This window comes from Chiloscyllium punctatum, chromosome 10 (assembly GCF_047496795.1).
Source record: "Chiloscyllium punctatum isolate Juve2018m chromosome 10, sChiPun1.3, whole genome shotgun sequence".
NCBI classification, from domain to species: Eukaryota; Metazoa; Chordata; class Chondrichthyes; order Orectolobiformes; family Hemiscylliidae; genus Chiloscyllium; species Chiloscyllium punctatum.
In genome coordinates this window covers 67,608,756-67,635,902 of record NC_092748.1, presented here as the reverse complement: position 1 = coordinate 67,635,902, position 27,147 = coordinate 67,608,756, and the positions used below count along the sequence as shown (strand labels likewise).

The 27,147-nt window shown below is 42.4% G+C and overlaps 1 protein-coding gene across 3 annotated transcripts in view; it reads right to left on the bottom strand.

The window, feature by feature from the left end:
- Positions 1–27,147, bottom strand: part of LOC140482253 (protein TANC1-like) — a 245,970-nt gene that overhangs the window by 179,698 nt on the left and 39,125 nt on the right. The window contains exons 2-4 of one of the 3 annotated variants that reach the window (XM_072579410.1): positions 15,818–15,908; positions 7,841–7,915; positions 5,379–5,564 (exon numbers count right to left, since the gene is read on the bottom strand). In XM_072579410.1, coding sequence (XP_072435511.1) covers positions 5,379–5,564; positions 7,841–7,915; positions 15,818–15,878 — 322 coding nt within the window. In that variant the 5' untranslated portion in view covers positions 15,879–15,908. Of the gene's footprint in view, positions 1–5,378; positions 5,565–7,840; positions 7,919–15,817; positions 15,930–27,147 lie in introns of those variants that run through there. The other 2 variants (XM_072579411.1, XM_072579409.1) reach the window with 2 other exon arrangements.

Sequence of the window (27,147 nt, the reverse complement as noted above, 5' to 3'; positions counted from 1 at the left end):
CAAACTAATTCTCAGTTCTCTGTGAATGGAATTTGACACATTCACAACCCTCAGAAGAAATTCTTCATTGTCTTAAATGGGTAACTTCTTACTCTGATACTGTGCTTTCTGGTCTGAGACTCTCCCACGAGGGGAAATAAACTCTCCACATCTACCCTGTCAAGTTCCACAAAAATAAAATGTTTCAATAGGTTGCCTCTCATTCTTTTAAACTCCAATGAGTACAAGCCCAATCAATCGGACCAATCCAGGAAATCCTACATACCTGAGATCAATCGAGCGAACTATTTCTGACTGTCCCCAAAAGCCAGTGTATCTTTCCTAACAGAAAATGGCCAACTCTCTTCCCAGTATTCAAAGTCAGGTATGACTAGTGCCTTCTAATGTTTTGGCAAACCTTCCTTATTTTTGTATCAAAGGGAATTATTCCACATGGCTTCCCTATTACCCACAGAACTTAGATGGTAGCTCTTCTCTTTAATTCAAGCATAAGGACCTCTAAGACCCCCTTCGCTTCACCTTCTTGGAGCATTCACTTTCAAACTATATACAGCTTTTCTGTTCTTCCTACCAAATTGCATAACTTTACATCTTCCAACAATACATTCCATCTACCATGGCTTTAGCCGTGCCTCAACAGTCTATATGCCTTTGTGCATTGTGTTATCCTCACCACTTACTTTGTCACCTAGAAACATAGAATCCCTACACTGCAGACAAAGTCATTTGGCCCATCGAGTTTGCACTGGTCCTCTGGAGCCTATCCCAACCTATCCGCATAAGCCTGCATTTATCATGGCTAACCCACTTAGCCTATACATTCCTGGGCACCATAGGATATTTTGGATGACTAATTCACCTAACCTGCACATCTTTGGACTATGGGAAGAAACCAAAGCGCCCAGCAGAAACTCAAACAGACACAGGGAGAACATGCAAACAAAGCTAAGGCCAGAAACAAAGCTGGGTCCTTGGCGCAATGAGACAGCACTACTAACCACTGTGTCACCTTATTTGTGTGTCATTTACAAATTTGGTGATAGTACATTCTCATCTAAGTTATTCATCTAAATAATTATGGTCCTAGTTCAGATCCCTATGGCACTTTAGTAGTTAGAGATTGCCACTGTGAAACTACTCCCTTTATCCCAATTCTGCCATCTATTAGCTAAACAATCCTCTATCCATTCTAACATTCCACTCTCAACATTATGGACTCATTTTATTAAGTGGTCTTATGTGCAGTATCCTAACAAATGACTTCTGAACATTAAAAAAATTACATCCACAGTTTCCCCTTTATCTATATGACTTCTTACCTCCTCAAAAGAATTCCAATAAATTTGTCAGGCATGGCTTCTTTTTGATGAAGCTATCTTGACTGCACTTGATTATAGCTGAAAATGTGTTGCTGGAAAAGCGCAGCAGTTCAGGCAGCATCCAAGGAACAGGAGAATCGACGTTTCGGGCATCAGCCTTTCTTCAGGAATGAGGAATGTGTGTCCAGCAAGCTAAGATAAAAGGTAGGGAGGAGGGACTTGGGGGAGGGGGTGTTGGGAATGCGATAGGTGGACGGAGGTCAAGGTGAGGGTGATAGGCCGGATTGGGGTGGGGGCAGAGAGGTAAGGAAGAAGATTGCAGGTTAGGAAGGCGGTGCTGAGTTCGAGGGATTTGACTGAGACAAGGTGGGGGGAGGGGAAATGAGGAAATGAGAAATCTGAGTTCATCCCTTGTGGTTGGAGGGTTCCCAGGCGGAAGATGAGGCGCTCTTCCTCCAACCGTCATGTTGCCGTGGTCTGGCGATGGAGTCGTCCAAGGACCTGCATGTCCTTGGTGGAGTGGGAGGGGGAATTGAAGTGTTGGGCTACGGGGTGGTTGGGTTGGTTGGTCTGGGTGTCCCAGAGGTGTTCTCTGAAACGTTCCGCAAGTAGGCGGCCTGTCTCTCCAATATTGAGGAGGCCACATCGGGTGCAGCGAATGCAATAGATGGTGTGTGTGGAGGTGCAGGTGAATTTGTGGCAGATATGGAGGTGTCCCTTGGGGCCTTGGAGGGAGGTAAGGGGGGGGGGGCGCAAGTTTTGCATTTCTTGCGGTTGCAGGGCAAGGTGCCGGGACTGGAGGTTGGGTTGGTGGGGGGTGTGGACCTGACGAGGGAGTCACGGAGGGAGTGGTCTTTTTGGAATGCTGATAGGGGAGGGGAGGGAAATATGTCCCTGGTGGTGGGGTCAGTTTGGAGGTGGCGGAAATGACGGTGGATGATACGTTGGACATGGGGAGGTTGGTGGGGTGGTAGGTGAGGACCAGTGGGGTTCTGTCCTGGTGGCGGTTGGAGGGGCAGGGCTCAAGGGCGGAGCACAAGGGCGGAGGAGCGGGAAGTGGAAGAGATGCGGTGGACGGCATTGTCGACTACGTTTGGGGGGAAATTGCGGTCCTTGAAGAAGGAGGCCATCTGGGTGGTACGGTTTTGGAACTGGTCCTCCTGGGAGCAGATGCAGCGGAGATGAAGGAATTGGGAATATGGGATGGCGTTTTTACAGGGGGCAGGGTGGGAGGAGGTGTAGTCTAGGTAGCTGTGGGAGTCGGTTGGTTTATAATAAATGTCCGTGTTGATTCGGTCACCCGAGATGGAAATGGGAAGGTCTAGGAAGGGGAGGGAGGAGTCTGAGACGGTCCAGGTGAATTTGAGGTCGGGGTGGAAAGTGTTGGTAAAGTGGATGAACTGTTCAACCTCCTCGTGGGAGCACGAGGCAGCACCGATACAGTCATCGATGTAGCAGAGGAAAAGGTGGGGGGTGGGGCCAGTGTAGCTGCGGAAGATGGACTGTTCCACATATCCTACGAAGAGTCAGGCATAGCTGGGGTCCATGCAGGTGCCCATGGCTACTCCTTTGGTTTGGAGGAAGTGGGAGGATTGGAAAGAGAAGTTGTTCAGAGTGAGGACCAGTTCAGTCAGTCGAAGGAGGGTGTCAGTGGAAGGGTACTGGTTGGTACGGTGGGAAAGGAAGAATCGGAGGGCTTTAAGTCCTTCGTGATGGGGGATGGAGGTGCACAGGGACTGGATGTCCATGGTGAAGATAAGGCGTTGGGGATCAGGGAAGCGAAAATCATGGAGGAGGTGGAGCGCGTGGGTGGTGTCCCAAACGTAGGTGGGGAGTTCTTGGACTAAGGGGGACAGGACCATGTCAAGGTATGCAGAGATGAGTTCGGTGGGGCAGGAGCAGGCTGAGACAATGAACTGCAAGGACCGCAATGTCCCTCCTCTATATTGGGGAGACAGGCCGACTACTTGCGGAACGTTTCAGAGAACACCTCTGGGACACCCGGACCAACCAACCCAACCACCCTGTGGCTCAACACTTCAACGTCCCCTCCCACTCCACCAAGCACATGCAGGTCCTTGGACTCCTCCATCGCCAGACCATGGCAACACGACGGTTGGAGGAAGAGCGCCTCATCTTCTGCCTAGGAACCCTCCAACCACAAGGGACGAACTCAGATTTCTCCAGTTTCCTCATTTCCCCTCCCCCCACCTTGTCTCAGTCAAATCCCTCGAACTCAGCACCGCCTTCCTAACCTGCAATCTTCTTCCTGACCTCTCCGCCCCCACCCCACTCCGGCCTATCACCCTCACCTTGACCTCCGTCCACCTATCGCATTCCCAACACCCCTCCCCCAAGTCCCTCCTCCCTACCTTTTATCTTAGCTTGCTGGACACACATTCCTCATTCCTGAAGAAGGGCTGATTACCGAAACGTCGATTCTCCTGTTCCTTGGATGCTGCCTGACCTGCTGCGCTTTTCCAGCAACACATTTTCAGCATCTCCAGTCCTCACTTTCTCCACTTGATTATAGTCTGTATATGTAAGTGTCTTATTACATCTTTTACAATATATCCTAACATTTTCCTAATGGCATATCAGCTAACTGGCCTATAGTTACGTATGTTTTTTTTGATCTCTCTCCTTTTTTGAATGAAGGTATTACACTGGAAACATTACTACTAGTACATCCATCCACTATCTCTACAGCGACAATCTTTAGTATCCTAGGAGGCAACCCATAAGGTCCAAAGCAATTATTGGTCTTTAGCTCCATTAATTTTCCTAGTACATTTTCTCTAGTATTCTACTGCATTCATATCACTACATTTGACCCTTTGATTTAGTATTTTGAGTGCTATTAGTTTTGTCTGTGAAGATTGATGCAAAATATTCATTCGACTTCTGTCATTTCCTGGTTCCCCATTATTATTCCCCAGCCTTGCTCTAGAAAGAACATACGTTCATTTAGGCCTCTCACTTTCCTTTTTTTAAGTTATACAATGTTCATTTTTATATTACTTGCTCGTAAACCCTCAGTTGATTTCTCCCTCAACTCTTTCTTGTTATTCTTTGTTGGCTTTTAAAACTTTAACAGTCCTCTGGTTTACACTAATCTTGACCTCATTATATGCTTTTTTTCTTTCAATTTGATACTATCGTCAACTGTCTTGGTTAACCATACTCAGTTTATCTCCTTCCAAGTATTCACTTTCCTTATTAGAATATATCTTTGCTGTTTTATGATTTATTTTCTTAAACATCAGCCATGTTCATCAAACGTTCATATGCTAAACTTGGTTCTCAGTCCACTCTGTCCTCATTCCTTTACAATTATCTTCAATTTACTTAAATTTTCTTATCTTTTTCTTGGTAATTATCCATAAACCAGATCGGAGGTTGCTCAAACTGTAAACATTTGCTACACTCATTCAATCTGGACGATCATAACGCCCAGCCGCTCCCACTCACTGCTGCAGCAATACATCAATCAGCCTGCCACTTTTTTTTTAAATCACCTACCCCTACTCTTCACATTTTATTTATTTTTACATATTAATATCAGTTAACTCAGTTGGCTAGATAGCCTGTTTATGATGCAGAGTGATGCCAACAACACGGGTTCACTTCCAGCACGATCTGAGATTACGATGAACAACTCTCTCCTTCTCAATGCCTCATCTCTACTAAGGTACGGTGTTACCTTGTATGAATGGAAATCACAAATTGCCCTTGAATATATTGTGCTAAAAGTCTCAAACTAAAGAAGACATGAATGTTTAAGGAGAAAGTACGATTCATGAACATTAATAAAATACAAGGCAGTGTCTAAAATAGCTGATTTTCATTTGAAGAATTAGCAGTGATATACAGTTTCAACGGCAAGTACATAATGCTCAGAAGAAGTAGAAGAAAATTGAACAGAAGTCAAAATGTTAGATCTAACACCAAAAATAAGATCAGGAATAACGTTTGTTAAAGGAAACCACTGAGCTCTAAATTCAGTAGCTCTACAGCTATTGAAAAGTAAGCAACTGCTCTGTTATTTGTCATTTATACCTGGAGACCTTTTGCCTGTCCATGCATGCATACTTAGCGACTGGCGTGGCAACAGTGGTGAGGATGGAAGTGACATGGACACTCCTTTAGACATGTTCATTTTGCACGTATCCTCTTGAATGGAAAACTGGCCAGAAGCATGATCTGACATCCCAACTTGCCCAGAACGATCAGTATAAAAGTCACCTGTTGAAAATAAATAGTGTACAATAACCATTTGCTAAGAATCAAGGATGATAGAAGACTATCAATATAACAGGTATAGGATGAGTCAACATCATTATGTCCAAAAATAAGCTAGAAATGGTGAAGGAAGACAAAAAGAGAAGAGAGAGAAAAAAGGATGACAAAAATTAGGAGACATTGTGGAAGGCAAGATGGCAAAGGAGGTTACAGAACAGCAGAAACAACTATCTGAAGAAAAGTGATTCCTAATTTTACTACTCTATTTGGTCTAGTTTCAACTTTACATAATGGAGAGGTCGCAAACAACATTGTGAATAAAGACATAAGGGGTTTGCAGAAAGATATACATAGGGTGATTGAGTGGGCACATTTCTGGCAGATAAAGAATAATGTGGGAAATGTGTGAAGTTGTTTACTTTAGCAGGAAGAATAAAAAAGTTTATTATTAGTTAAATGGAAGTAACTGCAGAAATCCAAGGCACGGAGGAATTCAGGTGTCCTAATACATGAATCACAAGTAGTTAATATGCAGGTACAGTACATAGTCAAGAAAGGCAATGGGAAGCTATCCTTTATTGAGAGAGGAAATGAACATAAAAGTAAAGATGTTACGCTGCAGTAATAGAAAACTGATGAGACTACAGAGAATCCCTACAGCAGGGAAGCAAGCCATTTGGCCCATCGAGCCCACACCAGCCATCTGAAGAATATCCCACCCAAACACGTCCCCTACCCTATCCCTGTAACCCTGCATTTCCCATGGCTAACCCGCCTAGTCTGCACACTCCTGGACATTATGGGCAATTTAGCATGGCCAATCCACCTAACCTGCACAGCATTTGGACTGTGGGAGGAAACCGGAGCATCTGAAGAAACCCCACGCAGGCACTGGGACAATGTGCAAACTTCACACAGACATCTTGAATATGGCGTGCAGTTTTGGTCACCTTATTTAAAGAAGGATATAAATACTTTGGAGGTGGATCAGAGAAGGTTTGTTACTTTGATACTTAGAAGAGTGGCTCGTCTTATGAGGATAGATTTGGATAAGCTGGGTTTCTCTCAACTAGAGTTTGAGCGATGATTTCATGGAAAAATAGAAGAACTTGAATGACCTTGTGAAAGTGGATATGGAAAGAAGTTTCCTCTTGTAGGCAAGTCTGGAACTGAAGGGCATCATTTAAAATTAGGGGTTGCCCATTTTGGACTGAGATGAGGAGAATATTTTCAACCTGAGCTGTGCTATTTTGAAACTGCTTGTGCCAGAAGGCTGCGTCATTGAATATTTTGAAGAGAAAGGTAGATAGATTTTTGAAAACCGAAAGAACTGTGGCTGCTGAAAAATAGACAAGAAAACAGAAATTACTGGAAAAGCTCAGCAGGTCTAGCAGAATCTGTGGAAAGAAATCAGAGTTAATGCTTTGGGTTGAATAACCCTTCCTCAGAACCGTTCTGAGGAAGGGTCACTCCACCCGAAATGCTAGATAGATTCTTGTTAGGCAAGGGAATCAAAGAATTTGGTGTATTGCAGACCCAGAGATGGTGTTGCTATTGTTGGGGCCATGGTCTGTAAAATATGATTCCATGAGTTTGACTACACAAGACAATTGCTTGACTAGTCTGAGACATAGGTCAGTCAATTTTGGCATGAGTCCCCAAAGTTTAGTCAGGAGGACTTGGTCGAATCAAAAGGGCTGAGTTGCCATAGTCACCAGTTACATAGTTTTGTGATTTCTTATAGTCCGTATTTTTAAAAACTCTCATGTCCACAGTGAACTGAATGCATCCCACCAACGATCGGGACTACTCAAGAATGCTGATAAGAGTGTCTGATGCAATTTCTGTAAGATATAATTCTGGGAGTATGACTATGCCAGAATGTTATTTAGCTTATCCATGCGACAGCTCTTCCAATTGTGGTACAATTTGCTCCTAGGTGTTACTAAAGAGAACTTTGTAACATCAACATCGAGCTTGTCATTGTGCATTTAGAGTTATTGCATGTTATTTAGACAAACACCCATGATGATAATTTGGTCAAAGTTAAATTTAAAATGATTGGAATGACTGAAAATATGAAGATGAGCGAATATCCAAAATATTTGTCTTACGAATAGCAGAATATGCAGCAACAAGTCAAGTTTTGCTGAATTCAGAATCTTACAGGGTAAACTTTACGTTCATCACTTGAGTTTTCAAACAAAAGCAATATCCAAAACTATGCTTTATTTTTAAGGTGTAATATGGACTGTTTCAACGTGTATTGCATTACTTGCCTTTCTTCTGCCGCTGTTGTACACCATCAATTGAGGGGTGTGGTTTCGCTCTCTGTTGCTCCATTTTGTACACATCTGCTTTATAAGAAAATTAAATGGAAAATAAACATATAAAAAGTGAATTCAATTACTGCATATTATAATACAAATCATGATTTAAATTCAAAATGAAATTCCTAAGGCTTTCACTACTTTTTGGATAGAGCCTTGTCACAATGTTGAATTGTTGAGAGATTTTAAACAGTCTTTGCAATAGAAATCTAAATATTAAAATCTACACAAAATCTTCACTGGGATTATCCATTGTTTCACATGATTGAGTTGGTAAATGCAGTGTTAGAAAAGGACAGTACTGTGTCAACTGAAGAGTGATAAAGCACACAACGGATCTGCAAATAACCTCACCTACTGCTTTGACTCCATGAAACACGAAGACTGATTCAATGCAAGGTATATCCTTTGGGACATTTTTCTAATGTTTAATTTCCTGCCTATCACCTTTGCCACCTCCTATTGCCACTGGCAAATTTCAGAATAGTATATTCAGTTAATGCATTATTAGGAACTGGGCTTTAACACAAATTGCCAGAGTACTCGAAGTCATCCCATCTTAGAACTTGTAAATTTCTGAAATCGGGCTAAAAGAAATGAGAATTAAATGATGGCCTTTTTCACCAACTAGTTATAATTTTCCATACTTACAAATGCTTGTTTTAATTTAAAAAGTGTGAGCAACATAATTCTTAAATAATAACAAAACCTTTAGATCCCAAACACGATTCCAAGATTCCATATCTTGAATATAAATGAGACCAAGGTTAAACACGTTAAAAAGGCTGAGAATAACCACCCAACGAGTAGGTGATATTAAATTTACAGTGTCAATAAGTGTAGCGTTGGAAAAGCACTGCAGGGTTTATGCCCAAAATGTCGACTCTGCTGCTCCTTGGATACTGGCTGACCCGCTGTGCTTTTTCAACACCACACTTTGACTCTGAACTCCAGCACCTGCAGTCCTCATTTTCTCCTATGAAATTTAGTGTTGAGAAAGATTTGAGAGAAGGTTTAGAGTCACCATGACAAGGCAGCAAAAATAAGCATGTATTCTAATAGTTACTTCAGGTGAAGAGGACATGGGAAGGACTGAACAGGTCTCAGAATTATGGTGAACACAGTTTCAAATTTAAAATGATTTGGATTAGGAAACTGAAAGCAAAGATGTCAAACTTATTATTAACACCCAGCTAAGAGCAGCATTAAAATCACAGCAGCAGCAGCAGCTCAAAAAATCACAGCAGAAGCAGCCAAGTAAAAGGTGCAAGTGCAAAGAAAAATGGCAGATGAAACCAAAGCTAGCAAAAACAGCAGCACACATCCTCCTTGAATGGTGCTGAAATAGTTGAGAATAAAGCTAAAAAAGGTTTAACAGACTTGAAATATCCAACAGATGCACAGGAATGATGAATGCCAGTGGCACAGTTAGCACTGCTGCCTCACAGCACCAGGGACTCTGGTTCAATTCCAGCCTTGGGTAGCTGTCTGTGTGGAGTTTGCACTTTCTCCCAGTGTCTCTGTGGGTTTCCTCTGGGTGCTCCAGTTTCCTCCCACAATCCAAACATGTGCAGGTTAGGTGAATTGGCCATTGTGTTCAGAGATGTGTAGGTTAGGTGCATTAGTCAGGGGTAAATGTAGAGTAATAAGGTAAAGAAATGAGTCTAGGTGAGTTACTCTTCAGAGGCCAGTGTGGACATGTTGGGTCAAATGGCCTGTTTCCACACTGTAGGGGATTCCATGAAAAACCACATGACACCATTCTGTGATTTTAATGAAAATACTGAACTACCTAACTGAACAATTGAGAAGTCAAGAAACATCTGACCAAACTGTTGGGGTCAGGCCACCTGAGTTTTATATTCAGCAGGCCGCACTGCAGTCTGCAGCTGGTTTCAATTGACAATACACACACATGAACCACATGCTAAAGACAATGCACAGAATAGCAAAAGGTCTGAACAACAAGACTGAAAATAAAATCTTTGCAACCTGGAAACATATGAAAGGTGATTTGAGGACATTTAAGATAGTTAAAAAATGTAAAAAGTAAATCCAGAATATTGAAACTTTTGTGTCATTCCTTCACAGGACATGTGCATTGGTACGAAGGCTGGTATGCAGGGCCAATTTTTAGTTACTGAAGATTGGTGATCCTTTTCTTTAAACACTGCAGTCCTGGGATAAGATCAGTCAGGATTGTTGCACATGGTGCAAACAAATAAAATGCATCCTCCGTGAACAGCAAACATGCATTAGAGACAGAGAGAAAACACAAGGAAGTGAAATCCAAACCAGAAACTCAAACTAAACTCAATTGTTTTTAATATTCTGCCCTATTTGCAGCAGGGCCGTCTGGCATATCAGCCTTAGTAAACATCTATGTACCCACTAGAATAATTGGGTGGACAGTTGGTCTGTAATGAGACTAGCATCAATAGCATAGACTCAACAGCGACTAAGGTTACCATGAAGGTCTGTCCTCCTTGACCTCTTCCCTTCACCTGAGGCATGGTGACCCTCAAGTTAAACCACCTCCCATCATCTCTCCCTAATGAGAGTGCAGCTCTATGGTCCATTAGGACTGTTGCAACTTTATAGAAGTCACCCAATAAGATGATCAAGTCTGCTCCACCAATGAACAAGATCACGCTGATCTGATAATACTCAATTTCACTTTCCTGAATTCTCCCCACAACTGTAGATTCCCTTACTGATTAAACAAAATGGCAGTCTTGGTCCACAGAATAAGTAAGTTCACACATTCACTACCTTCAAGAGAGAAAACTTTCTCATTTGTTTGAAGTGGGTGACACCTTATTCTGTGATGATGACTTCAGATTCAAGACTTGCACAAGAAGAAACAACTTCAGCATCTACCCTGTTTCAATTTGGTCACTTCTCATTCTTCAAAACCTCCAATGATTAAAGGCCCCACCTACTCAACCTCACCTCATTATAAAATCTCTTGCATACCCAGCATTAACTATGGGAATCTTTTCTGGACTGCGTCAAGTGCCAACATATCACTCCTTAGGTAGAGGAACAAAACTATTCATAGTATTCTAAGTGCCTTGTATAGGTTTAGCAAGAATTCCCTACTTTTATAGGCCATTCCCTTTGATCAACATTCCATATCCCTACCCTATTATCAGGGCTTGGACACCAGTTTGTAATTCACTTACAAGGACTCCCAAATCCCTCTGTGGCTTTTTGCAGTCTTGCTCCATTTAAATAATGTTCAGCTTTTCTAAACATCCTCTCACATTGTATTCTATCTGCCAATGTTTGACAGGTTATTACAGAATCACAGATAGATTGCTACAATGCTGTCACTTTAAGAAAGTTATTTCGGCCTCGGTTTTTTTTGAACAGAGGTTGTAAATGCAGAGCTGCCAAACTAGCTACTGAAAACAGCTTAAGTAAATAACTTAGGCGGCCTTTAGGCTTTCTTTAAACTGTTGTAACAATGGAACAAGAGTGGCTAGCTCTCACAGACCAGGTTTTCTAGTCAGAATCTGTTTGGCATACCAGAAGAGGTGGAAGCTTCAGCAAATGATTTCTAGCTGCTACTTTCTCTGAAACTTCTCGTTGTTACCTTCTGGCTTGATTGATTTATTGTCACATGCACTGAGGTACAGTAAAAGTTTTGCCTACAAGTAGTACAGGCAAATCATAGCAAGCAAGGATGTACAGATCAAAAAGACTTCGAGGTATACAGGTTACATTGCAGAGTGTGCACTAGTCAAGATCAGCATTAACAAGATCAGTATTATTTGAGGCTAGAGTTTATTCATCATTCTAATAACGGTTGGGAAGAAGCTATTCCTGAACCTGCTCGTGCGTGTTCAGACTTGGGTATCTTCTGCCTGATGGAAGAGATTGTATGAAATCATGACCATGGTGCAACAGGTCTACAATGATGTTGGCAGCCTTTTTGCGGCAACAAGTAGAGCAAATGAAGTCCATGGATGGAAGGTTGGCTTCCATGATGGCCTGGGGTGTGGACACCACTTTCTGTAGTTTTTCTTTTACACTCCCAGACAGAGCAATTGCCATACCAGGCTGTTGTGCACCTAGATAGTATGCTTTCAATGGTGCATCTGTAGAAGTTGGTGAGGATCCTTATGGACATGTCAAATTTCCTAAGCCAGCAGAGGAAGAGGAAGCGTTGTTGCACCTTGTTGACCATCACAACTACATGGTTGTCAGTTAGCGTCACTAAGGAACTTAACGCTTTCTGCCCTCTCGACCTCCGTTCAGTTGATGTAGATGGGGTTGTCTGTCTCTTTTTTTTCTCTCTTGATATCTCAGTCACCCTGACCAGTCCTGTGTAGCACTTGACTGGCATTGCTGTCTCTCCAAGTGATGCCCAGGATATTATATAGACAATTCTATTGAAAGATGTCTGATTATGTGACACATTGGCTGTTGTATTTCATGCTTTACTGGCATAGATTACAGGTCCTACAATGGATATACAGATTCGCGGTTCATGCCACATTGGTGGTGTTGGATACCAAAAATGTGCAGAGTTGCTCAAACATTTATAACTGCTCTGCCAATTCCAGTCAGAATGTTGAATTTTACATCACTCTTCCTGGAGATGTTGCTTCTTAGTTCTGTCGCCCAATGGTGATGAAAAGATCTTGTTTGCTATCCAGTCTTCACTTTCATGACTTTCTCAAATTGGATGCATAGAACAACCTTGGCACTGCTATAGTCAAAACTGATGATCACGTCTTTGATTCCATACAATTCTATGGCCAGCAAGGAGATGTTACTTATGAAAGTTAGGTGGGTCAATTGGTGGCGTTGCCAGAGGATGCCAAAATTTCCAACCACCATCACCTTTTTCATGACAAAATTACTAACCTAAAGGAAAGGAATAGGGAATATTACAAAATCTTTCCATATCATGTGTTGGTGTTGAAGGAGGCTGTGTGTCTTGATGTAGAAGTTGCAGAATAAGGGATTGAACATTTGATATAGTACTCGAGGATGTTTTACTAACCCTATGCTGGACCAAAGTGAAATGCCAATGGATGTCATCAAAAATCTTCTTGAAATCAGTCGAGCTTATAATGAGGTCAAATAACATTGAGGAAAGGGGGAAATCTTCAAAATAGGGATTAAAGAGTGTGCATAGGGGACTATATTGGGAGAAGAGAAACAAATAAAGAACGATGGATACTATAGAGTGTAACATTATGCATTAGTTTTGAAATTAATTTTCTACTTGGCAGCGTATTTAAACAAATAACAGTCCAGCACAGAAACAAACCTTTAGCACACCAAGGCCACATGACACACTATGCCCTTTCTAAATTAAATCATTTTGCCTTCACATGGCCCATATTCCTCCATTGTGTGTCTTTTCATATATCTTTCAAGATACCTCGAACACTTATTGTATCCAACTCCACTGGCAAGTATTTTCTGCCCTGTGTTTTAAAAAAAAAATTACCTCTCACACCTCCCCTAAACTTTTCCCCATTTACCTTAACCCTTTGTTCCCTAGTTAATAATTAATATTGCTACTGTGGTAATAAAAACTTCTACTCACCACTCTATGCATGACTCACATAATTTTGTAAACTTCTATCAGAAAACTTAAGCAGGAACTATGTTTTAAAATAGTTTCACTTCCTCGCATTTTCTACTTAAACCATTATGTTATAACATGGAGAAAGGCAAGCAAATCAAATCAGCCTCTCTAACCCTGTAAAACTAAAATGCTCAATAACTGTCAAAATTAACCACAATGGCACCAGCCAGAGTTTTTGAATAACCAATAGCAGACACCAGGTTTCTAGCTGAAATAAAAGATTGAATAATTTCATTATAATACAGTAGCTTTCGCAGAGCAAAGGTAAACCACATGTTAATCCAATTAATATGCAAGATTTAAACTTAAACTTCTTTGATTCTAGTCCTCCACTCACAAAGACAAATAATCTGACACAATAAAGGAATAAGTCAGAGTCATGGAGATTTACAGCAGAGTAACAGACCCTTCGGTCCAACTTGTCCATGGCGACCAGATATCCCAACGCAATCTAGTCCCACCTGCCAGCACCCGGCCCACATCCCTCCAAACCCTTCCTATTCATGCACCCATCCAAATGCCTTTTAAATGTTGCAATTGTACCAGCCTCCACTACTTCCTCTGGCAGCTCATTCCATACGCGTACCACCCTCTGCGTGAAAATGTTACCCTGTAGGTCTCTTTTATATCTTTCCCCTCTCATCCTAAACCAATGTCCTCTAGTTCTGGACTCCCCCTATCCCCAGGGAAAAGACTTTGTCTATTTATCCTATCTATCCCCCTCATGATTTTATAAACCTCTACAAGGTCACCCCTCAACCTCCGACATTCCAGGGAAAACTATATTGGGTCTGGGTGGGTTACTCTTTGGAGGGTCATTCTTCGGAGGGTCAGTGTGGACTGGTTGGGCCAAAGGGCCTGTTTCCACACGGTAGGAAATCTAATCTAACCTAACAGCCCTAGCCTATTCAACCTCCCCCTATAGCTCAAATCCTCCAACTCTGGCAACATCCTTGTAAACCTTTTCTGAACTCTTTCAAATTTCACAACACCTTTCCGATAGGGAGGAGACCAGAATTGCATGTAATATTCCAACAGTGACCGAACCAGTGTCCTGTACAGCCACAACATGACCTCCCAACTCCTGTACTCAATACTCTGACCAATAAAGGAAAGCATACCAAATGCCGCCTTCACTATCCTATCTACCTGTAACTCCACTTTCAAGGAGCTATGAACCTGCACTCCAAGGTCTCTTTGTTCAGCAACACTCCCTAGGACCTTACCATTAAGTGTATAAGTCCTGCTAAGATTTGCTTTCCCAAAATGAAGCACCTCACATTTATCTTAATTAAACTCCATCGGCTAATCCTCAGCCCACTGGCCCATCTGATCAAAATCCCATTTGTAATCTGAGGTAACCTTCTTCACTGTCCACTACACCTCCAATGTTGGTGTCATCTGCAAACTTACTCACCATATCTCTTATACTCATATCCAAATCATTTATATAAATGATGAAAAGTAGTGGACCCAGCACTGATCTTTGTGGCACTCCACTGATCACAGGCCTCCAGTCTGAAAAACAACCCTCCACTACCATCCTCCGTCTTCTACCTTTCAGCCAGTTCTGCATCCAAATAGCTAGTTCTCCCTGTATTCCATGAGATCTACCTTGCTAACCAGTCTCCCATGGGGAACCCTATCGAATGTGTTACTGTAGTCCATATAGATCACGTCTACAAAAGGAACAAAAAATTATTGAGATGCAACTGGTCAGTTCACATAAGCTTACCCCATGATCCATAATATCATAGATATATGGGATTGCAGCTTAGTCAGTTCCTGAAGACACCAAAACATGCAGATAGTTTGCAGGATGCTCATAATATTCATTTAATTCTTATAATGGAGATTCTATGCTTTGAACTTTTAATAAGTTGATAATGAAGGGTCAACCGGGGAGTAATCTAACCTCCATTCTGTAGCTTTTGTAGTCACAATGCTTCTGACCTTAACAGAGTTCAAAAGTAAGGTCAAGTTCTGGTTTCTACTTATTAGACTGGGTGTCTCTATAAGAGACTACTGTTACCATTCAAATATCTTCCATCTGCTTGAATATAATGCTTCTCTGGTGTCAAACTGTCTATATAGCACTCGTTTCTACAGTCAACCAGCAATCACCTCCAGGCCTAGCCTCAAAAAACAATTATTTGTTGAAGAAAACAAGCTGCTGTTCACAATTCAAAGCTCACCTTCAGCTCTCAGGTCACAGTTCACAGCTCCAACCCAAAAATGATAAACGTAAGAGAAAAATCAGGTGAGTTCTAGTAATTAAGAAGTGTGCATTCCTAATTAAAATATATTCCCCTACATACCAATCTCTTTCTTGCTCCCTCTTCCACCTTCACGACTTTTCTTCAGAACAGCTTTGAACATTGCACACGTTTTCACAACTCCCTCGTTAGTCTGCAATAGTAGAGGAAACATTACCTGTACAACAATCACAATTTGATATTGCCAGATTTTTCAGTACCTTCTGGAAACAGTAATATCATCATTAACAAATATAAACTTCATTTTAACCAAGTTAATCTATTTGAGAAATATCCATTTAAAGTAATAATCTTTGTTCACAAAGTGATTAAATTGTTTCACCATCATTAAGATCAATCTACAGTATTCTTTACACTGATAAGTAAACTTGAATTTTAAGTATTTAGCTACAGCTTCAGCAAAAATTGCCTCTGCGAGTCCAGATTTCACTATGATGGGGAGCGTTTCCACATTGGCAATAGTGGAACAGCCCAAAAATCATAAGTCTTGCCTGAAATGACACTCCCTATTTTCACTGTGATGGGAACAGGGAAAGTTCATCTGACTCTAACACACATTTACTAACGCAATGAGCCTTTAAGTCATCAGCTGCTTTACCTGAAGTATATTTAGGAAGTGTGCACCTTAAAATGTGCAGATCAGCTTAGTAACAGCCTATCAGAATTTTGTGGATGCATTGAATTACCAGTGGGGTACCTTTAGGGGAGGTAATGAGCCCTTTGGTCTGTCAGGTGAACTTGGAAATGTTACAAGTCATCACAAACATGTAACAAGTTCATTAATACGCAACAATCACGTTCATTAGATCTGTCAACAGAGTGATTAAAATTGACAGTCAAAAGCACCATCTAGAAAGTCTGTCTATTTGGTGTATGTTCCATTACCCGGAATGAGTGGATTGCCTCAGGAGGAAAGGCGAGGCACACAAGATTCTGAGGGGACTTGACTGAGAGGATGTGGAAAGGATGTTTCCTTTTGTGGGAAAATCTAGAATGAGGAATTATGGTTTAAAAATAAGGGGTCACCCATTTTATACAGAGATGAGGAAAACGAATTTGAGGGTCGAGGGTCTTTGGAATTCCCTTCCTCATTGGATTCAGAATAGTTAAATATTTTTAGGGCAGAGACAAATAGCTTCTTGATTACCAAAGGGATAAAAGACCATCAGGGGTACGCAGGAATGTGGAGTTGAGATGAAACACAAATCAGCCATGATCTTCTTGAATGGTCGAGCAGACTCAGAGGCAAGTGGTCTAATTATGCTCCTTATTTGTGTGCTCGTAACTGATTATGGGCATTTTATTTTCCATCCCAAAAAGGATAGTAATTGTAACAAACTTAGTGTGGTTGAAGTCTCTGCAGTGCACAGGATTTATTTACGATCTAATTAACAACGTAAGTGGTCACGGATGATCTAATCTTGCAACTGGGATTTGCATTCATCAGTTTTAATTTCAAGAGTAGTTAATTACTTCTAGTAATAGAATATTTGCTTGAATTAAGATTTGCAAGTGTTCCTGTTCTAAGCTTAACAAACACTCTCACCTAACATCATTAAAAAAGGGTGCAAGCCCAAAAAGTCAATAGATTTCAGAAAATCCTCTGTACAAGCTCAAAAGCTATTGACTTGTTAGAAATATGCACCACAAAACTTTATTCTCCATTTTTCATCTTGAATATAATTTGCACCATTAATTTGCTAGAAATGTAGGCTGATAAGTCAAAACAGCATCGGAAACCTTAATAACTTAGAGAACAAACAATTGCTTACTGAATTCTCAAATCTAAACCCCAATTTGTCTGGGTACAGATCTGCATTATTAGTTTGTCTTTACGTCACTAATGTGCAATCTCATTGAGAAGCCACGGAATGCTAACAATTGAAAAGTAAAAATGTACAAGTGTCACCCTTACTGCAGAAAGGGTAATCTGAACAGGAGGCTGAAACACAATGAAATTTTGTACTCTATCACATCATACTACATCTCATCTGGCAGAACAGGATTTGCATACCAAGTAACTGAAACAGGATCATTCAATGAGCCAAATGGCATTCTTCCATGCCATAAATGATTGCCTTCCATTAATATTCTTCACTTTGATGGACACAAGAAAATTATAGATTACTGGCACAAATTTTCATAAATAGCATGTTAGGCAATTATAGGTGGCACGATGTTTGATCAAGTTCTATGATCAGGTCTCACTTGAGTACAAAGGTAAACTACTAATGGCAGCTGTACCCCTCATATAACTTTAAACAGTTCCAGTTGGCAAGTTATCTCCAGCCCTTAAAGGGTGATACATTTTGAAAAGAGGTACAGAACATATTATGAGGGATCAGGTAATGTGGAATCATCTATAAATCCAAACTCCTGATCTGTGAGCAGTGCATTCACAATCTCAAGACCGGTTATTGGCTTTGCAGCTAATTTAACCCTCTTGCCACACTTACTAATTCTTCTCCCCATCATACACACCAAGGTATGCCCCATATTTTCAAAGGATTTCCACAGGTCACATTATTATCCCACTCTCATTTGTCACAAGAGATAGTGGCTTCAAGGGCAGGAGGGTGTTCCACTAGATTGAGAACTTGATGTCTGAGCAAGGCTCAGCTGTCACTATTGCTGTGGGAGGACACACAAGAGATAAAGCAGCTGTAAACTCTATACAGCAAGTTGTTTGCATATATTCCTTTTCTTTCTGGATCTAAATACCTCTTTCATTCTGATGAGTCACATCTTAGTTGAAAGTTAGACAATCAAACAAAAACAGTTAAGCATGGATATTGCATTTTATTAATTTGCAAGACTCATTACAGCAATAATGTTGCACTATTGTCACAAGCATGTGAAATATTAACTTATTTTGAGAAAGCAAAACATAGTTAACACAGTTTTGAACAATAATATGTTAAAACACATAACCATGTGTGTCTGCCATATCTGAAACTAAACCAATTTGTGAGGTCAAAACAAAGCTCAGTGCAGACGCTTATATGGGAAATGAGATGCATTAAAAAGTCTGAAATTTAACCATGATGGTTCCCGAAGTTCAACTGCCTTGAGAAAGGAAAATATATGAGGGGATAAAGATAACAACTGGTCAGCCAGGTAGATCTCAGAATATGGGGCATTTAACCTGGTCCAATCAGAGTCCTGGCTGACAGATATTCAGAGGAACCTCGATTATCTGAGGAAGGCTTCAAGGCTCTGTAAAAAGGTTACATCAAAGAGGTAAGTGTATTTGAATTATCTGGATGAAAGAACATGCGAAAACACTGGCAAAAACAAAAAAACACCAAGCAGCTCAAGCATCAGTGACTGCATTTTTTTAGGCAAGGTTTTTTTTAAGATTAGATTAGATTACTTACAGTGTGGAAACAGGCCCTTCAGCCCAACAGGTCCACACCGCCCCGAAGCGCAACCCACCCATACCCCTACATTTACCCCTTACCTAACACTACGGGCAATTTAGCATGGCCAATTCACCTGACCTGCACATCTTTAGACTGTGGGAGGAAACCAGAGCACCCGGAGGAAACCCACGCAGACAAGGGGAGAACGTGCAAACTCCACACAGTTAGTCGCCTGAGGCGGGAATTGAACCCGGTTCTCTGGCACTGTGAGGCAGCAGTGCTAACCACTGTGCCACCATGCTGCCCACCGTACTGTGTAACGGTTGTTACACAGCCGTTTGCAAAAGTAAGTGTTTCACAGTATTCCCGTCACTTTACCATGCCATTCATGAAATAAATGGCCGAGAAAGTAAATGCATGCGCAAGGCAGTACTTTTGTCTTTCTATCGCGAGACTGAGTTCCCAGAAACAAGACAAATGTTCATGATCGTAGCAGCTGTTCGGGACCTTTTTAATGTGGTCTTCACAAATCCTTACCAAATGCTTAACTACTGCTGCATTTTTAAAAAAGTTTTCTCGTGTTATCATTGCTTTATTTTGTTCATCACATGAAATCTGTATCCTCTTGCGCTCAATACATTAAAAGCATGGATTTAAACAAATTCTCCAGTAGACCACAACATTATATCAGCATGGCTTCCCTTGTTTAAGGTAAAATCAATTATCCGAATAATCAATTATCAGAACGAAATAATGCCTGGCCATCTCGTTTGGATAACCAAGGTTCCTCTGTGAACAGGAGTTTCAGAGGTTCTAAATAAAAAGTGGATGATGTAAATCAAAAACAAAATCAGAAATTGCTAGAAAAGCTCAGCAGGTCTGGCAGCATCTATGGAGAGAAATCAAAGTTAACATTTCAGGTTGAGTGAGGAAGGGTCTTGGTAATAAAGGAAGGCAAATGGAATTTTATAGAGACATACAGCACAAAAACAGACGATCAGGTACAACTCATCCACACCAAACAGACATCCCAATCTGACCTAGTTCCATTTGTCAGCACTTGGCCCATATCCCTCTAAATCCTTCCTATTCATAGACCCAACCAATTGCCTTTTTTTAAATAAATATACTAGCAAATTTTTTTTAACTTTACAAACATATAAAATTATTGAAAAATACAATAAATATCAGTATAATAAAAAGAAACAACAAATTACAATACAACTACTGTCTACTAACTACTAACCTACCCTATAATACAAAACAAACCCCAACACTGTGCAAAGCAACACCAATAAATAAGTAAATAACTAATAAATCAAAACAAACAAAAAAAAACACATAATACAGAACAGCTATGCTCGGCACAAAGCTCCCAAAGGAACGAGAGCATTGTACATATACCCATATTAACTCAGGAGACCCCCTCCAGGGCTGAGAGCTCGACAAACCTAACTGTCCTGGTTAAACAAATGCCCTAGATTAAATTAGATCCCCTAGAGTATGGAAACAGGGACTTTGGCCCAGCAAATCCACACCGCCCCTCCTAGTTAAGAAAGCTGAAAAAAGCTATATCCAAATAACTCAAGTAGGACTTCCATGTCTTATAAAAATGGTCTGTTGTGTGGTGCACCATGTTTGTAAAAAAGGTCCAAGGGAATGTGCTCCATAATTAATTTCTGCCATCCCAGCAAGCCCAACGGGTTCTCAAACACTCAGTTCATCACAATATTCTTCCATGCACAGTACGTAAGAATATTAAATAGTTTCTTCCCATGCCTGACTAAAGAATCCCACAGCTACCTAAACTACATCTCCTCCCACCCTGCTCCCGGAAAAACGCCATCCCATATTCCCAATTTCTTCATCTCCACCGCATCTGCTCCCAGGAGGACCAGTTCCAAAATCGTACAACCCAGATGGCCTCCTTCTTCAAGGACCGCAATTTCCCCCCAGACGTGGTCGATGATGCATTCCACCGCATCTCTTCCACTTCCCGCTCCTCCAACCGCCACCAGGACAGAACCCCACTCGTCCTCACCTACCACCCCACCAACCTCCATGTCCAACGTATCATCCACCAGCATTTCCACCACCTCCAAACGGACCCCACCACCAGGAATATATTTCCCTTCCCTCCCCTATCAGCATTCCAAAAAGACCACTCCCTCCATGACTCCCTCGTCAGGTCCACACCCCCCACCAACCCAACTTCCACTCCCGGCACCTTGCCCTGCAACCGCAAGAAATGCAAAACTTGCGCCCACACCTCCCCCCTTACCTCCCTCCAAGGCCCCAAGGGACACTTCCATATCCGCCACAAATTCATCTGCACCTCCACACACATCATCTATTGCATCCGCTGCACCCGATATGGCCTCCTCTATATTGGGGAGACAGGCCGACTACTTGCAGAACGTTTCAGAGAACACCTCTGGGACACCCGGACCAACCAACCCAACCACCCCGTAGCCCAACACTTCAATTCCCCCTCCCATTCCACCAAGGACATGCAGGTCCTTGGACTCCTCCATCGCCAGACCATAGCAACACAACGTTTGGAGGAAGAGCGCCTCATCTTCCGCCTGGGAACCCTCCAACCACAAGGGATGAACTCAGATTTCTCCAGTTTCCTCATTTCCCCTCCCCCCACCTTGTCTCAGTCAAATCCCCCGAACTCAGCAGCGCCTTCCTAACCTGCAATCTTCTTCCTGACCTCTCCGCCCCCACCCCACTCCGGCCTATCACCCTCACCTTTACCTCCTTCCAACTATCGCATTCCCAACGCCCCTCCCCCAAGTCCCTCCTCCCTACCTTAGCCTGCTGGACACACTTTCCTCATTCCTGAAGAAGGGCTTATGCCCGAAACGTCGATTCTCCTGGTCTTTGGATGCTGCCTGACCTGCTGCGCTTTTCCAGCAACACATTTTCAGCTCTGATCTCCAGCATCTGCAGTCCTCACTTTCTCCTAGGACTTTTAACTGCATAGCACATGCCCTATTCCAGATTGAGATCTTGCGAGCATTCTCCCATATGTTGTCCCATGTTACAGAAGAGATCTCCACTCTTAGCTCTTGCTCCCAGACCTCTCATAACCAGTTAACATCCTGCCAGGCCCTGCCACCCAGCAGGCGATAGAGGGCACTAACCAAAAGGGTGCTTGTGGAACGTAGCAACAACCTCTCTGTATCGGGCTTATAGGGCTTAGTGAGAAGCATAATCTTCTTCAGGATGAAATCCCTAACCTGAACAAAACGGAAAAGATCTCTGCTGGGCAGCCCGTATTTGCGGCTCAGTTGCTCAAAAGACATCTTATAACCTCCTCCTCAAACAAGCCTCCCAAACTAGAAACTCCTCCAGCTGCCCACAGTTTAAACCCTGAGTCCATCATCCCTGGTCAGAACCCTGGCATGTCAACTATAGGCGTAAGTGGTGAAGTCTTGGATAAGCAACCCTCACTCTGACGCAATGCCCTCCATGCCTTGATTGTTCTAATGAAAGTGGGGTCCCGGAATGGTCCATAACTGTCCTCATCTTATCCAAGAACAACAGGTTAATAAGAGGGCACTTTGCCCGGGAGACCTTAATATCTAATCATATTGAGTTCAGATCATTACCTACCAAGTTGCAAACAAAGGACAGCGGGATACTCAATTGATACCTCCTGATGTCTGGGAAATCAACCCCTCCCTCTCCTTGAGACAAATGCAATTTAGTGAGTTTGATGAGGGGCCGTCCACGATGCCAGACAAAGGAACCAAACCATTCCATTAGCTTCCGCAGCGTTGACCTGGGAAACATTATAGGGAGCTTATGCATAGGATAAAGCAAATGAGGAAGAACATTCATCTGAATGGGAGATATTCGGTCCAGCTATGAAATTGGAAGAGCCTCTCATCTCTGGAGATCTTGCTTAATATTGTCAAGCAAATGAACAAAGTTAGTCTGGAATAACAGATCAAACTTGGGGGTAATAAAAATGCCTAGATACCAGAACCCTGCCCGTGACAACTTAGGGCCACCTTCAACTTCTGGCACATTCTTAAGGTTCCCCAAAGGCATAGCCTCTGATTTTGAAAAATTAATTTTATATCCTGAAATAACCCTAAATGAATTGGTACATTGTATCAAATGGGGTACAGATGCCATCGGGTTCAATAAAAACAGAAGGACATCATCCGCATACAGTGTAATCTTGTGTGCCCTCGATTCCCACTTCTGACAAATGGCCTCTGCCAGCGCCTCTTTCACCAACGTAAACAACAATGGTGAGAGGGGGCAACCTTGTCGACTACCCTACAATCCTAAAATGCCCAGACTTCACCCCGTTGGTGACGACCACGGCCAGAGGTTGGCGATATAAAACCTCCACCCACCTAGCAAAGACTCCACCCAACCCAAACTGTTCTAAGACTCAACGTACGGCCATTCCACCCGGTCAAACGCTTTGTCTGTGTCTAAGGAAAATCGCTAACCCCTGAATCGATTGTTGCTGACAAACTTGGACCATATTCAGCAACCTCCTAATATTATTAGAGGACCTTCTTAAGCCTGTCTAGTCCTCTTTAACAATATGGGGCAACACCATTTCCAATCTCAGCACTAAAATCTTAGACAGAATCTTGAAATCTGAATTTAATAGAGAGATGGGTCTGTATGAGGCACACTCCTCAGGAACCGCCCCCTTCTTAAGAATAAAGGAAATATTAGCTTCTCTCAAAGATAATGGTAAGCAATCATGTATATAGAAGTGATTGTACATCTCCAACATTGGCCCTGACAGAATCCCTATGAACTCTTATAAAACTCACCCAGGAGACCATCAAGGGCCAGGTGCTTTCCCGCTCTGAAGTTGCCTAGCTGTCTCCTGTATTTCCTGAACTGTCAAGGGGGTATTAAGGAGAGAGGCCTGTTCGAAGGTTACCCTGGGAAGTCCAGGTTCTTAAAAAAGGTCTCCATTTTAGCCCGCCTGTCTTCGCAACCCTTAGACCGATACAATTCAGAGCAATCATTAATCATTTTAGCTTCGCTGTCTCCGATTGTAGTAATGGATTGAGGAGCATGCTATTTTCTAATCAGGTACGCTAAATACTTCCCTGGCCTCTCCCCATATTCAAACAGCCTTTGTCTAGCAAAAGCAAGTTCTTTCTGCGTTTTGTGTCAGTATTGAATTCAAGGCAGCCCGGAGGGCCGTGACCCGCTGTAGCTTAGTCGCCGAAAGCAGCACAAAACGTGCCGCCTCAATATTGTTCCTGTTTCTGTCATTTCCGGCTAGCCGAATAGGAAATAGCTAATCCCCTAGCAAAGGCCTTAGCGGTGTCCCACAGCATAGACTGACTACTAGCCGTGCCTGAGTTGATAGTCAAGAATTCCTGAAAGTCTTTCAGGAAGTATTCCACAAATTTGGAAACCTTAAGGAGAAAAGGGTCCAAACGCCAATGCCGCTCACTCTTGGCCTTAACCTCCACCTTTGAGAGAAGCTAATATTTCCGTAATTCTTAAGAAGGGGAAGGTTCCTGAGGATTGTGTCTCATATAGCTGCGTGATCAGAGATAGCTATGTTCCCAATTTTACAATCCATAAATCCAATCCAGAAGGGTCAAGGGAGCCAGAAAGCGATCATTCCTCGTGTGACATGTGGGTTTGAAAAAAAAGGTGAAGTCCCTGCCAGTAGGGTGAAGACATCTTCAAATATCCACCAGCCCCAACTCCTCATATAAGTCAGCCACCTGCTTGGCCTGCAAAGAAATAGTCGAGGGCCCACAAGGCATCCTGTCCACTGTTGGATCCAAAAGACAATTAAAATCCCCCACATAATAATATGCCGTGTTCCAAAGGCACTCAGCTTAGAGAAAGCACCAGTCAAAAATTTGAGGAAATGCGCCGGAGGACATTTAAAATGCCATATTCCGTCCCTCGTATCAGGGCTTTAAGTATCACAAACTGTTCCTGCTCATCTTTCACCTGCTCTAATAACGTGAACGGAAGATTTTTCTGGATAAGTACTGCCACTCCCCTACTTTTAGTTGTAAAGGATAAAAACAATATCCGGTCATAACGCCCCACTGAAACTTCAGATGTTCCCCATCATCAAGATGGGTTTCCTGCAACAAAGCGATATCAACCCTTTATATCAACCCTTTCCCTGTTAAGGCTAGAAAGCACTTTTTTCCTTTTAACATGCAAATGACTTCCTTTCCTGTTCCAGGTGCACCATTTAGTAAGACATTTAGCCATATCCCCTTTCAGAGACCCTTGAACCCCTGGGAGGGGGAACCGGAAGGGGAGCCCTGCTTACAAAGCGCTGAGCACAAGTAAATAAAGCTTCAGAGTCGAAGAATTATGTATACAAAACTACTCTATCATAACTATAAACAACTATTACTACCAAAAAGCTAGAAAGAAAACCAACTATAAAACCTTGAGTGGAAGACTCTTCCCACTGCCCAGAGGGGGCACTCACCCTACCCATCCCCTCTTCATAGCTCCTTCAAACCCAGACTGTGCTCCAGCCTTAGGCCAGGGGAAAAAAACAAGGAGATGATCCTTCAATCAACAGAAAAAAAACAAAGTCAGGATGAGCACTCCGCCCATCTCTAGCTTCATGGCACCCCTACTTGAGAAACAGAACAAAAAAAAAGAGACAACAAACATCCACAAAATTTCCCATTATAAAATCCAGTTATAAAAAAAGGAACTTTATTCCAAGTTTTTTTTCTCCCTTTTCCAAAAATAGAAATTATTAGGGAGAAAGAAAAGAATAAAAAAAAAGGGAAAACATAGGGAAAGATAGAAAAGAGGGCGAACATTACCCATATTCTTCAGGCCAGTCCGTCTATGTTAAAATGTCTACAAAGTTTTTAGCTTTATCCGCTGAGTCAAATGTATAAATTGAGCCCTCGTGGCTGAAACAGAGCACTTAGGGATACTTCATGGAGTACCGGATGCCCCATCGAAGGACTTCCTCTTTAGAATTAAAGCTGCCAAGAAATCCTGGAAAAACATGATTTTTTTTATCCCTTATACAGCAGTGCCTGCGGATCATTTCCCAGTAACCTGGAGGCTTCTATTACTTTTTACTTGTCCTTATATGAGTGGAAGTGCATGAGGACCGGGGATGGGGGGCACTGCACTGGCCCTGACCTATGCACTGTAACCAGATAAGCCCTTTCAAACTGCAGCCTGCTGGACTCAATGTGGAGGCCCAAAATCTTTGGTAGCCAACTTTCAAAGAAGCTGACTGGCTGCTCACCTTCCCCACCTTCAGGGATCCCGACAATTCAGAGATTTATCCTCCAACCTCAATTTTCAAGGTCATCAATATAGTCTTGCAAGGCCTGCAGCACCTGGATCTGACTGGATGAGGACTCCATCGCAACTTCAGAAGCCTTAGTTCGACCCTCCACCTCCTCCCAGAGGCCTGGATCTCCTACTCATGCTTCTGCAGCATGGATGTGATAGGTTGGACCTGGGCACGAATCTCCCCACAGATCTCCTCAGTCACAGCCAACTTTCAAGGTAAGTCTCTCCATCACCACAGCCAACTCCTGTGAGTCTGTCAGGTCGGGGAGGTGGAGGGATGCGGTCAGGAGGCGCTGCTAATGCTGCTGTCTCTGGTATGGCCTGGTACTGCAGGGGAGTGTCCTCCCTGCTGCTGTTTGCTTGCTCCTTTTCCCTTTGGCATCCTTCCCACTCCCAAATATTAACAAATGTGTTCTGTAAGGTTAGAAACTAATAATTCCACCACATAAGTTGGCCGGGGATGGCAAAAAAAAACATATCAGTATGCCTTAGCTGTTAGGCAGAGCTGTCCAAAGCAGTTCTACAGAATCGTCGCCATCTTGCCAAGTCCCCCAATTGCCTTTTGAAAGTTGTAATTTCACGCGCCTCCACCACTTCCTCTGGCAGCTCATTCCATACACACACCACCCTTTGTGTAAAAACATTTCTTCTTAGGTCCCTTTTAAAGCTTTCCTCTCTCACCTTAAACTAATGCTGTCTAATTTTAGA